Genomic DNA, 17,015 nt, shown 5'->3' with positions numbered 1-17,015 from the left:
CCTCGAATTTCTTGAAAATATCGATCTATTTTTGCCTTGTTTTGCAGTTTGCTTTTAAGAAGTCTGCTGCCGATTTAACCCTCTTGCTATTGTATGTTGTCCTTTTTGCCATACTGTCTTTAGGATTTTTTTCCTTTGTTAATAATGTCTAATCATTCTACCAGAATATGTTTTAGGATAGACCATCATGTATCAGTTTTTCTAGCTATCTGATAGGCCCTTTTGATATATGAATTCTTTTATTTACAGAAGGTTTTCTTGGTTTATAGTTTTAAATATTAGTTTTCCCTTCATGTATGTTTTGAATTAAAACTATGTAGAAAGGAACTTCGGCAGTAAAACTATTTAATGAACAGAAAAAATAAGTGGGAAAAATGATTCAGAATTAGAGAGGTAAGATGTTAAATGATTTGGCAAGAGAAAAAGATAAAAAAAGTTAGCATTTATATAGCCTTAGTCAAAGCATTAGGATTGTAAGGACTCAGGTAAAATTGGAAAGTAAAGACAAAGAGGTATTGGATAAAAATAGCAGCCTTCTAAGTTAAGGTGTAATGGAAAGATCCTGAAAGAGATAATAATCAAAAGTCATGTCCTGGATAGCCAGTTGGGGGGCATAATTGATATTCTGGAGTGTTTTTATTTTGTCGACTTTTTTGGGGGGGAAATTTCCCAAAAGAATAAATTTAGTGGGATCAAACAATTTTTTTTTTTCATAAAAACTAGCCCCATTGAGAGTTGAATGACCTATTGTAGATTATTTTGATTATCACTTTCCCTGTATCTTAATTGCATTTTGGCCATTTCTTGATAACTCATCTGATACTATCCAAATTTGTATTTTTTGAAATTTCTCAAAATTTACGCTCTTTACTTCCTTTTCTTTTATGATTTTCAACATTTTTGTTTAAAGAAAAAAATCCCAACTTCATCTGTGAAAAAAAAAAACCTCATTTCAAAAAAACTTGGGACTTCTTATATACTTCTTTACATCACCTCTGTTTTAGTAAGGTATTTATTTAAAAGTCTTTATTTTAGATGATTAAAGAAAATGCTTAGTGCTAATATTATACTTGGTAAAATAAATAGAAATCAAGTGTATAGGTTTGGTTAAAAAGTTCTAAAAATTATGGGAACTCCTGTCGTGCCTCAGCGGAAATGAATCTGACTAATATCCATGATGATACAAGTTCAATCCCTGGCTTTGCTCAGTGGATCGGGGATCCGGCATTGCGGTGAGCTGTCGTTGGTATTTGTTGCAGATGTGGCTCGGATCCCGTGTTACTGTGGCTGTGGTTAGGCTGGCAGCTGTAGCTCTGATTCAATCCCTAGCCTGGACATTTCTACATGCCATGGTACGGCCCTAAAAAAAAAGCCAAAAAAAAAGTTCTTTGAGTTAAAATGGTATTACCAGAAATGATTCCAATTGGTGGTTTTGCTAATGAATACTACCCATTTGGCTGAATCTCCCAGGGTCACTAATGAAAGAAGTTGAAGCGTTTTAACTGAAAGCAGGTTTTGTACCCATCTCTTTATTTCAGTGGTGCTGATGCTTTCCTCATGTATGGAAGGTCACCCCTTTCTTTGTTGATCAGAAGCACATTGTTCTTTTATGGAAAGCTTATTACATCCCTGTTTTTACATGAAGCCTTTCTCAATTCTGGTCTGTACTGAACTCCGTTTCTAACTTCCTTTGGCTTCTAATATATATTTTAAGCACATAAGCACTCAGGTCTCACATGTTTTGCATTGTCTTACATTCCGTACTAAAATTAACTCCTTGAGCCTTGTAGAAAGGTACACTTCTTTTGTTTTCCTCACAGAGCCTAGGTTAGTGTTCTTTTTTGCAATAACTCTTCAAGAAATACTTTATTGACTTCTCAGGACGTGAGACCATTACCTCTCGCTTAGTACTGGGGCAACTTCAATTGTTCGGCACCTTGACCCCACCATGCTCCATGCGTTTCTTCCCCAAAGCTACCTCCTAAGTCAAAGGATGATCCTCACAAGTAGACAAGAACAGTTCTTTATGTCAACATCTGGAGTGATACGTATACTGTAGGAAACCTATGATTTTTACAAGTACTTGTTTGATTACTGGAATTTGAGTTGAACCTCAAGTCAGGAAACCAGGTTCTAGTCCTACCTTTGACCTTGAGCAGAATTGCAGCTTCCAGTAAATCATTTAACCTGTGTGGATTTTGGCTTTCTAGTCTATAAAACGTGGGACTCTGACTAGGGGATCTCAAAAGTTCCTTTTTGTTCTAAAAGTCTGTGATTCTTTGAAAACATGTTTTCTAAGTAATTAATGCTTATTGCCAAAGGTGGTATGTGTTATAATGTTTCCAAAGTGTGTTGTTTACTGTTGCATAGCTAAAGAAGTTTAAAAGTTTAAATTTAGAAAAAAAATTAATCATCTGGGGAGCAGGTATTGCACACCTGACCTGTGTCTGGTACTAAAATACTCACTTTCAGATTCTAAGGATATTTTATAAGGTAGGGTCATAAGCCTCATTAAAGCTGCTTGTTCACTGTTTACTAGAGGGAATTCTAGCATAATCCATTTATCAATCACAGTTACTTGTAAGATGGAGTGTGAATTTGTGTGTTTAAGAATTTTGCATGGTATGTGCACGTAATATGGTTACCATTTAGAGAGAGTATTTCCTTTGCTGAACATATACAGTCCTGGTAACATACTTCTGTATTTTATTATCTCCAGAGTAGCATTAGATGGTCTTAGCTTGATGATACCATAATATTACTATATGGTACAGCTGTCAAGGCCACTTTAAAATATTTTGATATCACATGTATAAAGTTATACTGTAGGTTAAATAACATGGTGGTATTGACAGTCATTTAAAGCATGCAATAACATTGCATGTTGTTTTCCTTCTTCCTAGTGAGATTCGGTTTTTTTTTTTTGTTGAGCAAAGAGATTTTGGAAAATTGTTCATATGATTTTAGTTATTTGAACTTTTAAAATTAATAGTTTATGAATTTTATAATTATTTTTAAATATACACTTTCACTGAATGTTTTATCTCATTATAATTATTTACTATATGAATATGTTGATGTTGAGATTTAATAGATTGTATGTATTAAGAGATCCCTTCTACAGACTTAGTGCTGTGGGATTCTTTCAGAATGATCTGTCAAAAAAAATATAGCCAGCTGCAAATTTTACTTCCATCTAACAGCCTGTAGTGTGTTGATACTACTGTGTTTTACTACACTCCAATTTATTACTTTAAAATTTTCTAAGTAATCAGATGTATTTTTGGTTCTGTTATCTGGTACTTAATAGTGTTCCTATCATTAAAATTTATTCTTAACATGTTTATATTAAGATGTCTGCTTTTCAGTCAGATTAGATCCATATAAAAGTTCTTATTTCAAAATATTATACAAGTGACAAGCTATATGAATGCAGACTACTATAGTCTTATTATTGGAGGGTGGTAATGGGTGGAAAATATTGAGGAAAACATAATAATTATAATTTAGAAGCCATGGCTCCATATTTAAAATTAATATTTTGTGAAGCTTATTTCCCAATATAAAAACTCTGAGAATCTGTTAAGTATATAATTTTGCCTCTAGGAGGACACAGTCTTTTTAAACTTTTATTTAAAAAAATTTCAAAAAGCAAATTTCAATACTTAAAATAGAGAACTCTGTATACTCATAACTTTGATTTAAAAATTAACATTTTTTTGTTTTATCTATTTTTGGTTGAAATGTTGTAGATTATAGATAAGACATTTTGCCTCAAAGTACTTAAGTACGTATGCATCACTTATGTATGCAAATAAGGACAATTCACCATATTATCACAATACTTTTACCATACTTAACAAAATTAGCAGTCATTCCTTAATATCATGTACAGTGTTATTTCTTCTACTTTCTTTTTCCTAAAATTCAAGAGAAAATAGGAATATAGATTTTGTAAAATTCCAAATGTACTTAAACCCTTTTTGTCTTATTATTTATTGCAATAGTCTTTTCTGTGTCAGGCATCCCTTTCTATAAAGTGAATAGCCTAGATCATATGATCTCTTTGGCCTCCCTTTAGTTTTCATAGTCACTTACTTCTGGCTAGAACTGCTTGTTGTTAGCTACAGATCTGACTTAGGAAACTACTGTTCAGAAACTTTTAACTGAAAGAAAACCAAGTGAGCATGATTTCTTTCAGTTAAATATCCATTAGGAGAGCAAGTTTGTAGGCTTGTAAACAGGAAAACAGGAATTATGTTTTATTCACTGATGTGTATCCAGAAGCTGGCACAAAGCATGGTGTATAATCACTCAGTAAATAAGTGATAGGTGAACAATGAGTAATTGAATAGGTTAATGTGTAATTGATTAATTCCCCATTCAGTGTTCAAAAGTAACAGGTAAAGCTAACCAAGTAGAGCCAGATATAGTTTAAAGAAGTACAGCAACTAGGCTATTTATACATTTCTTAAATTCTTATTGGGAGAAATTTAACCACTGTGTCAAGAGATCTTTACCACTTAATATAACCATCATGAGTGTTTTCTTATAGATGGATCTCTGTCAACATATTCACAAAAAGAAATGGGAATGAGGGCTGCTGTGTTGAATTGCGTCCTTTCAAAAGATGTTAACGTCTCAGTCACCCAGTTCCCATGAATGTGACCTTATTTGGAAATAGGATTTTTGGATATGATCAAATTAAGATGAGGTCATTAGGAAAGGCCCCAATCCAGTATGATTGGTGTTTTTATAAAAGGGGAAATTTGGACATAGAGACAGACATGCACAGAAGAAAGATGATGTGAAGACAGGGAGAGTGTCTTCTAGAATCCAAGGAACACCCAAGACTACCAGAAGCTAGGAGAGAAGCATGAAACAGATTATTTCTTACAGCCCTCAGAAGGCACCAAACCTGCCATCACCTCGATTTTAGACTTCTGGCATCTGGAACTGTGAGACAGTACATTTCTATAGTTGCACTTACACAGTTTGTGGTACCTTGTTATAAGAGCCCTGGGGATTTATACAGGGTCCTAGATATAAATCTTTGGGTAGAGGTTGAGATAATAAATTTTCCAAATAATTATAATAAAAGTCTCAAGATCATGTTCTTTTCTGTATAGGTTGCTAACACTTTATCATGAATACCAATGTATTTTGGCCATATATGAGCCTTGGGTACCAGGATAAGGAAAGAAAAAGGAAAAGGGGAAAAGTAAGAGTAGGAAGTGCTCTTATTTTGTCTAGGACTGCTCCAGGTGGGGCCCAGTTGGTCAATGTGTCTAATATGATTTGTTCTTACACATAGAATTGCCAAGTGGTTAATTCATGAACATTTGTGGTGGGATCTCCACTTAATGATATACACAGTCTGCTTGTTTATTCTGGAGTTAAATATCCTTGTTCTGGATCAGAATGAAGATATAAAAAGATGGGATGTGTACTTCTCCTAATCCCAGACAAAACGTTTGTTAAAAGAAGCTTGATTCTATTTGCATAACTTTGAATTATGTCAGGGGTTCAGTATAGAATAGTTAAGGGTGTGAGCTCTGGAATCAAATTCTTCAGGTTTGAGTTCTGGCTTTACTTCTTGTTTGTTTAGTTTCTTAGCCATATTCTTTTACCTTCTGCATCCTTTCTACATCTAAAAATAAGGATAATAGAACCTCACTCAGAGATATTGTGAGGATCAAATGATTTGGAAGTGAAAGGCTTAGATCAATATTAGACACATACTAATAACAAAATAATACAGTTTTTATTATATTTAAGTTTATGACAAAAAACCCTTATTTTTTGCTTTCCAAAAATTGTTTAGTTTTTTTGAAAAAGAACATTGGTTGTTCTAATTAAATATTAAGAAAATGGTAATGAATTGGACTTAATAAGTATAGTTCTCCCCAGGTGTGTAGTTTGGTGACAGCTATTCCTTAAATTGTAGGGAACAGAATGTTCAGGGTCTATTTACTGTGTAAGGGAAAAAGATTTACCTTTTAGGAATGTATATGTTCTGTAAGTATAGGACGGTCCATTTAACAAATCACCTGTCTCCAAGAATATAGTTCCCAAGAGAGTTAATGCTGTTGAAAACCTAGTGTTTGACTGTTTATATCAATATGTGTTTATTGATGCCTCCTGGGTCCCAGTGGTTGTATTATTTATATTTCTGAAGGCCATATGACCAAAGAACTATATATGACCAAAATATTTGAGCATCCTAATTCAAAAAGTGCAATATATGTATACATATATATTATTTTTTTTCCCTCTAGTTAGTGTGGGAAAATGGCATAACTGAATTCTGGTTGACTCATTGAGTTGTAAAAGTTGGATGGATTAAAAGGCACGCCTATTTAGGGGCTGTTAAAAAATGTGGACCCTCAAAGGACTGTGCATGTAAAAATTGGCATGATTGCAAGCAGCCTTAACACTAAGGTTAATGTAGAGCAAGGAGACTCTTCTGAATGTTGGATGGCTATGTTTTATGTGGACAAAGCTTACATGTGATGAAACTTTTTATAATATAACAATAACAGTCAAATTATATCAGGGTGAGCTCAGAGTCTGATACAATTCTGAGAAAGTCTCAGCTAATCCATTAGGGAGCACCAGAGCAAAAGGGTCCCATTGGAAGAGTCTCCAATTAGGTAGAAATGGCCACACTGTATTCCTACCATGATCATTATTTAGTAGGAGCTGCCCAGGAAGAGTGTGGCCATGGCTTACATGTTCTGGTGGTTCCCAGTGACCCTGCCTCTGGAGATTGTCAGTTTATTGTACTCTTTTCAGGTGGAAGGCCAATTCTTTCTTGATGGGATTGTACCTCAATGGCTACTACAGTACCTTTTCAATAATAAAATATTAAAATTGAAAGTCCTTGAAAGCATTAGTTTAGATGAGGTGTGTTTTTTTTTTTTTTTTTTTTTTTTTTTTTTTTTTTTTTTTTTTTTTTGCGGGGTTGGGGTAGCAGAGAACTTCACTAAGGCAATAAAATCATTTGTAGAAACTGAATATAGGGGGTGTTGAATGACTTGAATTATTTGAGTGTATCACATTTTTCATCTGTTAAATGTGTATAATGACACATATTCCCTACCTAACTCACAAAGTTGAAAAAAAAAAAACCATAGTACATATCTAAGAAAAATGAGAGAAAAAAATGAATACTGTATGGAAATGTGAGAGGCAGTGCAGAGTGATTGAAAGATCTATAAGATTAAAGAAAGTGGGCAAGCTGTTATACTCATGGAGAAAGGAAATGCTTACTAAGCTCAGAAAAGTTGTATAAAAATAAAATTAATTAAAATGCATTAGGATGGAGTTCCCGTCGTGGAGCAGTGAAAATGAATCTGACTAGGAACCATGAGGTTGCAGGTTCAATCCCTGGCCTCACTTAGTGGGTTAAGATTCTGGCACTGACGTAAGCAGATGTGACTCAGTTCTGGTGTTGCTCTGGCTGTGGTGAAGTCCGGTGGCTATAGCTCTGATTCGACCCCTAGCCTGGGAACCTCCATATGCCACAGGTGCAGCCCTAAAAATAAATAAAATGCATTAGGAGAAGTTGGTAGAGTATTGTAAATCAACTCTATTTTAAAGTAAATAAATAAATAAATATTAGGGAGCTAGACATTTAAATTTTCTTATGTCTAGTCTTATTATAATGCAAATAATAACCCCCACCTGATCTTGGTGATCTTGAATTTCCTAGTATATATATGCTTATCTAAAACTAGGGGTATTATGTATATTTATCCTTAAGTGAAAAAATATTAATGAGTTAGTGTTTTTAATTTCACAGGATAAAAAGGTGATCATACAAGCAAAATTAACTGAAACTTTTACTTTATATTAGGGGTTGGCAAGGTTTTTTCTATAAAGAGCCAGATAGTAAATATTTTAGGCTTTTATGAGCTCTGTGGGCAGCATATGGGTCTGTGTTTCATATTCTTTTTCTTTCTTTTTTTACCAATCCTTATAAAAATATATAATTCAGTCTTAGCTCAATAGCATACAAAAGCAGGACCTAGACTGCAAATCCTACTGTAGATTGAATTCTACTTAAACTTATTTTTGACTTCAGCAAAATTTCAGAAATGCCGAGAACCCTAAATTATGTACTGTACTTAAAAAAAACCATAATGGACTTTGAAGTCTTATTGGCATGCATTTGAATCCTGCTTCCATCCTTTTCTTGCTAGCTCTGTGACTTGAGTGAGTTACTTAAGTATTGGAATGCTCAGCTTACTCGTATGTAAAAAGACCAATGCTACCTGGGTAAGTGACTGCCTGGATTTAATGAATAATTTGTAAAATGTACTTTGCCTAGTGATTATCACATAATTAAAACATCAACAAATGTTAGTCCCTTTCTTTCCTTCCTTATCTTGTTTGACAACATTTCCCAGCCTTTCTTTCTTACTTTCTGTGTCTTGTTCTAACAAAATGCTAGACTCTCTATTTTTACTAAGTTATCTTAGTATAAACTCTTGTTTTGGCCCAATTTGAATCAAATTGACTTGTTAACATTTTAATTATTTGGACAATTATTAACTTTACTCACCTCTCACATCAAATGTCTATTCACCAAAGGCAATCATCCCTAAATTTCTTCCATGGCATCTACAATCTAGAATTTTTAAATATACTGATAGATGCTAATGGTAAAACTTTCATGACAATTTTGGAGACTTTGTCTAACTCTCATAGAATCTGTAAGAATATAAATATTTTGAGCCATGTACTACACTAGTAAATTAAAAGTCCAAATTAAAAGATACAGGTGGGTAGAGATAGATAGCTATTCCTTTTATTATTTTGTTCAGTAGCCTTACAGTAATACTTGAGGGCTTTAACAATGGATACATTATCTAAACAGAAAAATCAGTGAGGGAACACTGGAGTTAAATTACATATTAAATCTCAGCATTCCTGTTGTGGTTCAGTGGTAATGAAGCCAGCTATTATCCTTGAGGATGTAGGTCCAATACCTGGCCCAGCTCAGTGTGTTAAGGTTCCAGCATCTCTGTGAGCTGCAGTATCAGTCATAGACGTGGCTCAGGTCTGGCATTGCTGAGGCTGTGGTGTAGGATGTCAGCTGTAGCTCCAGTTGGACCCCTAGCCTGGGAACTTCCATATGCCTCAGTGAGGCCCTAAAAAAAATAAAATATAAAAACTTTAAAAAATAAAAATTATATGTTAAATCAGATGAATTTAACAGACAGAATTTAACGGTCCTTCAACATCAGCAGAACATGTTCTTCTCAAGCACATATGGAACATTTTCTAGAATAGTTAATATGTTAAGTCAGAGAACAATTCTTTTTTTTTTTTTGTCTTTTTGCCATTTTTTGGGCCGCTCCCATGGCATATGGAGGTTCCCAGGCTAGGGGTCTAATTGGAGCTGTAGCCGCCAGCCTACGCCAGAGCCACAGCAACGTAGGATCCGAGCCGCATCTGCAACCTACACCACAGCTCATGGCAACGCTGGATCGTTAACTCACTGAGCAAGGACAGGGATCAAACCCGCAATCTCATGGTTCCTAGTCGGATTCGTTAACCACTGCGCCACAACGGGAACTCCAGAGAACAATTCTTAATAAATGTAAGAAGAGTGATATATTAAGCATCTTTTCTAACCACAATGGTATGAAACTAGAAATCAGTTACAAGAGGAAAACTTGAAAATTCGCAAATATTCTTGATCACCATAGATGCATAAATTCTCAACAAAATATTAGTAAACCAATTTCAACAGTACAATAAATGAATAATACACAGTGTTTGGAGTTCCTGTTGTGTCAGGAAATGAATGCAACTAGTATCCATGAGGATGTGGGTTTTATCCCTGGCCTTGTTCAGTGGGTTGGGGATCTGTCATTGTTGTCATGAGCTGTGGTGTAGGTCACAAAAGTGGCTCGGATCCCATGTGGCATGGGCTGGCAGCTGTACCTCCAATTCAACACCTAGCCTGGAAACTTAAATATGCTGTGGGTGTGGCCCTAAAAAAGCAAATAATAATAACAATAATAATAATAATAATAATAATACACAATCTTCAAGTGGCACTTGTTCCTAGGATGCAAAGATGATTCAGCATATGCAGACCAGTCCACGGGATACACCACATGGACAAAATGAAGGCTTAGAATCATGATCATGTTAGTAATGCAGAAAAACCATCTGACAAAATTCAACATCCTTTCATGATTAAAAACTCAAAAAACTAGGTATAGAAGTAACATGCCTCAACATAAAAAGGGTCTGTTATGACAAGCCCACAGTCAACATCATAATCAACAGTGAAAAGCTGAAAGCTTTTCCTCTAATATCAAGAACAAGATAAGTATGTCCACCCTCACCATTTTTATTCAGTATAGTACTAGAAGTCTTAGCCAGAGCAATTAGGTAAGAAAAAGAAATAAAAGATGTCCAAATTGGAAAGAACTAAAATGGTATCTGTTTGTGGATGACACTATATTATATAGAGAAAATCTAAAGAAACCACCAAAAACTTGTTAGAATAAATGAATTCAGTAAAATTGAAGGATATTAATTCAGTATACAAAAATCAATTGCATTTCTGTAACCTAACTGCAAACTATTGGAAAAAGAAATGAGAACAGTCCAATTTACAGTGGCATCAAGAAGAATAAAATATTTAGAAATAAATTTAATGAAGAACATGAAATATCTATACTCTGAACTCAAGGAAACACTGATAAAAAAATCAAGAAGACACAAATAAATAGAAAGATATCCCATGCTCATGGATTAGAATAATTAATATTATTAAACTATCCATATTACCCAAAGCAATCTACCAATTCACTTTAGTTTCTATCAAAATTCTTATGGTATTTTTCACAGAAAAACATCCTAAAATTTGTATGAAACCATAAAAAACCCTAAATAGCCAAAGCAATCCTGTGAAGAACAAAAGCAGAGACATCACACTTTTTGATTTAAAACTGTATTAAAAAGCTGTAGTAATAAATAACGGTATTTACATAAAAACAGACACACGGATCAGTTTTGCAGATTAGAAACTTAAGAAATAAACACATACATAAATGGTCAATTTTTGACAAAGGAGCCAAGAATATATATGGGGAAATGTTAGTCTCTTAAATGGTGTTGGGAAAACCAGACATCCACATGGTAAAGAATAAAATTGGACCCTCTACCTTTGTCTTATGCCTTACACAAAATTCAAATCAAAATGGATGAAATTCTTCAATGTAAAACTTAAAGCCATAAAACTCCTAGAAGAAAACATAGGCAGTACACTCACTTTTTGACATTTATCTGAACAATATCTTTTAAAATATCTCTCCTTGGGCAAGGGGAACAAAGCAAAAATGAACAAGTGGGACCATATCAAAAAAGCTTCTGCACAGCAAGAAAACTATCAACAAAAAGATAGCTTACTAATGGAAAAATATATTTGCAAATCATATTCAATAAGGGGTTAATATCCAAGATATACTATTCAATTAGCAAAACAAAACAAAATAAATGGGCAAAGACCTGAACAGACATTTTTCCAAAGAAATGGCTGACATGCGTAAAAAGATGCTCAGTATCACTAATAATCAAGAAAATGCAAATCAAAACCACAGTGATATATCAACTCACACCTATTAGGAAGGCTGTTATCAAAGAGACAAGAGATAACAACTGCTAGTAAGAATAAGAATATGGAGAAAAAGGAGCCCTTTGCTACTAGGATAACAGTATGGAGGTTGCTCAAGAAATTAAAAATAGAACTACCATATAATCCATCTATCTACCTTCTCAGTATATATCCAAAAGAAACAAAATCATTATCTCGAATAGATTTGTACTTCCATGTTCATTATTATTCAAATGAGTTGGTGTATCCTGAGTCAAAGATTAGTGTATGTTTTCTTTATTGTTAGCTTCTTGTCTTTGCATTAAATGTATACCCTGCATTGCCCCTTAAAATTTGAGTAACTCAGCAGTACCTTGAGGCCCATAGCTCAGTGATGACCAAGAAGGCATTACAGTTCCCCTCAGCTCGACCAATTTAGATAGGTTTCCTCCTAACTCCAGGCCACTGTCTTCCCTTTTCTTATAGCATTTACCTAAGAAAATTTGAAATTATAAATTCTTTCTCTGCCTTTTTGAGGTGTGAATCTTCCAGCCTCTTGCCAGTTTTACAACCCAGGAAAGTCTTTCTCAAGAACCTCTAGGACCTGGGAATCATCCCTTTAAACTGTAATCTTAAAGAGTGTGCTCCTATCTCCACAGTCTTTGAGGGAGGCTAGGAACCTAAGCACCAATTAGCAAACATAGTAACCTAGTCATGTTGGCCAAACTCCCCTTAATGTCCTTCAATACTTTTCCCTGGCCCAACCTCAGCACTTAAAAACTTTCCCACCCTTTGTTTCAGTGGAATTGAGTTCAGTTACTCATCTCTATTTCAGTAGCTTTGAATAAAGTCCTCCTTATCTATTTAACTTGTCCAATGCAATTTCAGTTTGATAGTGACTGAGATGAAGATTCTGGAGTCAGACTCTGGGTCTGTTTCACTACACAAGTCACATAATGTCACTGAGCTTCAGTTTGTTTATGAATAAAATGGAAGTAATAGTACCATGGGTTAACGAACTTTAAGTTCTTAGCATGCTCTTAGGTGCATATTAGGCATAATCCATATTATATCCAAAAAGTATCCATAAATTTTAGGTATTATTTTTTGGTTAATCTACATAAAAACTTCTTGATAGTTTTTTTTAATAGTAAACTGCTGTAGTTTATTTAAAATATGTTTCTGCTGAATTACCAATGTGTACATATTCGGAATATCTGCTTTGCAAAGTGGATGTAGTTCTTGAAATGAAGGTAAAAATGCATTATAAATAATGAAATAAGCGGCCGGTTATATATCTGATCCTGAAGTATAGTTACTTTGGTCAGTTACTCTGGGAGGTTATTCTTAAGATCATGTTGAGCTGTGGCATCTGTAGGGGAAAAACAAAACTGAAATTATGTTTTCAAACACTCTAGCAAGCTATGTTCTCCAACAAATGAAGGAACTGTGCTGTTTTTATTTTGAAGTTCAAAATGTCTTGCACTTAGGTTATCTTGAAACTAAAATCAAAAACAAAAATTTAATTTTTTGTTTTTTTGTCTTTTTAGGGCTGCACCCATGGTATATGGAGGTTACCAGGCTAGGGGTCCAGTTGGAGCTGGAGCTGCCATGTCTGCGACTACAGCTTACAACAATGCCAGATCCTTAACCCACTGAGCAAGGTGAAGGATCAAACCCACGAACTCATGGATAATAGTCAGGTTCATTAACTGCGGAGCCAAGATGGGAACTCCAAATTTTATTTTCTTTTAATAGATATTTTTAAAATACAAGTTGTATTACAATACTCTGTTGTCTTGAAGCTACATCATGAAATGTTGCCTCATCCCCTAAATTTTTAAGAAATACATGTGAAACAACACATTTTAAAAGTTAAAACTGCTTTTTTTTAAAAAAATTACTTTTAATTTATTTTTTATTGTTATTTCTGCCAACACATTTTTTTCCCACTGTGCAGCATGGGGACCCAGTTACACATATATGTATACGTAATTTTTTCTCCCATTGTTGTGCTGCGTTGTAAGTATCTAGACATAGCTTTCAGTGCTACACAGCAGGATCTCATTGTAAATCCATTCCATGAACAATAGTTTGCATCCATTGTCCCCAAGCTTCCAATCCCTCCCACTCTGTCCCCCACCGGGCAACCACAAGTCTGTTCTCCAAGTCCATGATTTTCTTTTCTGTGGAAAGTTTAATTTGTGCTGTATATTAGATATCAGATATGAGTGGTATCATATGGTATTTGTCTTTCTCTTTCTGATTTATTTCACTCAGTGAGAGGCTCTAGTTCCATCCAGGTTGCTGCAAATGGCATTATGTTGTTCTTTTTTATGGCTGAGTAGTATTCTATTGTGTATATATACCACATCTTCCTAATCCAGTTGTCTGTCGATGGACATTTAGGTTGTTTCCATGTCTTGGCTATTGTGAATAGAGCTGCAATGAACATGCAGGTACATGTGTCTTTTTTAAGGAAAGTTTTGTCTGGATATATGAATAGACATTTCTCCAAGGAAGAGATACAGATGGCCAATAAGCACATGAAAAAATGCTCAACACCCCTTATTATTAGAGAAATGCAAATCAAAACTACCACGAGATACCACCTCACACCAGTCAGAATGGCCGTCATTAATAAGTCCACAAATAACAAGTGCTGGAGGGGTTGTGGAGAAAAGGGAACCCTCCTGCACTGCTGGTGGGAATGTAAGCCTGTATAGCCAGTATGGAGAACAGTATGGAGGTACCTTAGAAATCTATGCATAGAACTACCATGTGACCCAGCAATCCCACTCTTGGGCATATATCTGGACAAAACTGCTTTCTTTTCCTGGAGAATGGGGGGGGGGGAAACATGGTAACATATAGCTGGGAACTATAATATTCTGACTACATGTCAGAATGAATGTCTAGTCATAACAGTTCCCTATTCAGTGATGCTCTATCTGTAAAACTACTCCTCTCCCTTCTTTCTATCTCCCAAAGTAATCTGAGAAAAATTCCCTTGAATCGCTATCTGACTTTTAACAATCTATATTCTGTTTGGAAGCCTTGCTTGCAATTCTGACTGACTTACAAAGATAACTGTAATGATATGGATCGGTCTAAAAGGCCAAAAGTATTGCATTGATGTTCCATTCTTAAATACTATCAACATGACAGTGTTTTATTTTTTTGCTTTTTTAGGAATCATTATCACTTACACTCTGTTCACTATTTTTATACCTCCTGTTGATGGAGATTCCTATAACATTAGGTTAATATTTTTAGATTGTTTGCTCTCATCTCCCCCTCCCGGCTTGAAATAGTTTTATGTTACAGGGAGGGGTTACAAGAAAAAGCAGAGCCTCATAAGCTGTATGAACACAGATAAAAAGACATATTGTGTTTTATGATGGTTACATGCCTACCTGGAGAGAAGGAAATTTAAGAGTAAAATAAAAAGACTGAAAATCTACATCAGCTCAGAAACAAGATATTCCTATGATGAAGTCAGGATTTAAGTTAGAAAGTTAGCTGTTATGGCCCCCAGTTGTATATATTTTATTCTAAGGCACCATTTGGTTTAATAAAATGTAAATCTGAGGCTTTCTTAACCTATCATTTTCTTAAGACTTAATTGTAAAGGTTATATTTTCAGAGGACAAAAGCATTATTCATTTGTCTGTTCACGTCTTCCAGGTTTATCTTGCAGATTATGGACTTTCCTACAGATATTGTCCCGATGGAAACCACAAACAGTATCAGGAAAATCCTAAAAAAGGCCATAATGGGACAATAGAGTTTACCAGCTTGGATGCCCACAAGGGAGTAGGTAGGTTTCTCTTTCTTTCTTTCTCTCTTTCTCTCTTCCTTTCTTTCTTTCCTTCCTTCCTTCTTTCCTTCCTTCCATTTTTATTTTGGAAGAATAATTATAACAAAGAGTCATAAGGCTTTATGACATGACCTTTGCATAGTTAGTTTGAAAAATGAGACATTGATGAGATTTTCGTCAGAAGTAGTGAATATGCCAAGGAATATTTCCTCTAGCAGAGGGAGAAGATACACACTTTGACAAGTGAGAAAGGAATAAGAGAGTGTCAAGTAAGCAAAACTTGATGCTCATTTGGGGCAGGAAAGTACTAGTTTAGGTTAAACTTGGAGGTCAGGAACTGAAATCTTACGATGTATGACTATTACAGATTTGGTACAGGTACATGTGTGAAGAATTATTCCTGTTTTTCATTGTGTCATAGATTTAAAAGATACATACCATCTCAACAATAAGGAGATCTTTTCTGAAGCTATAAAGTGTTAACTTGTGGAAGTCTCTCCTAGTCGCCTTTCATATATCTTACTTATTTAAACTCACTTTGATGGTATTGGAAACACATTTGCAGGTAAATTACATACATAGTCCTTTTATTGGATATTGATTGTACTGCCTTGCATTCCAAGGCAGACTTAATTCAACAATTCCCTAATTAGTTAAAGTCATAACCTATGTCTTGTATTCATTTACCATTAATTAAACCTTAGCTGTTTATTACACTGCAGTCCAAATCCAATAGCCGACCCAGAAAGCCATGGAAAAGGAAGTAGGAGGTCAATATTGAAAATATATGGTGCAGAGTCCCACTGATGGTTGCTTTGTTCACAATCAATATGGTCAATGCAACTGTACTTTCTTAGTTGCTCTGTCAGCAAGACAAAAAGTCAATTCTAATATTATGCTAGTAAAAAAAAATGGTGATTTTTGAAAAACTTTGGCTTTCAAAATTATATTCTTTGTAAACTTTTTTATAAAAGTATTTTCATATATGCTAAACCATACAAATAATTTTTAAACAGCTTTGAAAGGACTACATTTTCACTAAAAGGCAATTAGACATTTGCACTTGTTAATGGCTGTTGAACTATTACCCTAAACTGATACTTTCTAACGAGTTTTAGTTGGTGCAAACAACTGTATATTATTGCTTTTTCTATTAAAAGGACCATTGACCATGTAATGTAGAGGGCCTTGATCATTTGCCAGAGCAATTAAAACCCCACACTAGTTTAAGGTAGGCCAGTGGAGAAGTGAAATGAGTGTGTTATATACCTTCTTCCTTCAGGAAGAATCATACATTTTCTGAAATGGAAATTAGCTTTTATACTCCTGATCAGAGTCAAAGAAATCACTGTATTTTTTTTTCAAGGATAGTTTGATTAGAAAAGTAATGATTTCACTCAGAAATTTAGTATTATTGTGTAGTTTTCCACCATTAACATTGTTAATGAATCAATGAGCATTTAAAAAAAAAGATATAAATGGGATATGACTTTAATTAAATTAAGAAATGTAAGAGTTAAATGTTCACAAAAAATGCTTACACTTTTTTTTTTCACTTTGAGGTTCTCAATGAATTTT

General features: G+C 34.4%; 1 protein-coding gene across 4 annotated transcripts in view; it reads left to right on the top strand.

Moving 5' to 3' along the window:
• VRK2 (vaccinia related kinase 2) overlaps positions 1-17,015 on the top strand; it is a 101,773-nt gene that overhangs the window by 53,592 nt on the left and 31,166 nt on the right. For all 4 annotated transcript variants that reach the window (XM_003125120.4, XM_005662534.3, XM_005662536.3 and 1 more), the window contains one exon: positions 15,305-15,437. In XM_003125120.4, the coding sequence (XP_003125168.1) occupies positions 15,305-15,437 (133 nt within the window). The remainder of the gene's footprint in view (positions 1-15,304; positions 15,438-17,015) is intronic.

This window comes from Sus scrofa, chromosome 3, assembly GCF_000003025.6.
Source record: "Sus scrofa isolate TJ Tabasco breed Duroc chromosome 3, Sscrofa11.1, whole genome shotgun sequence".
NCBI lineage: Eukaryota > Metazoa > Chordata > Mammalia > Artiodactyla > Suidae > Sus > Sus scrofa.
The sequence above is the reverse complement of the archived record's forward strand: the minus strand, read 5'-3'. Positions and strand labels throughout refer to the sequence as shown.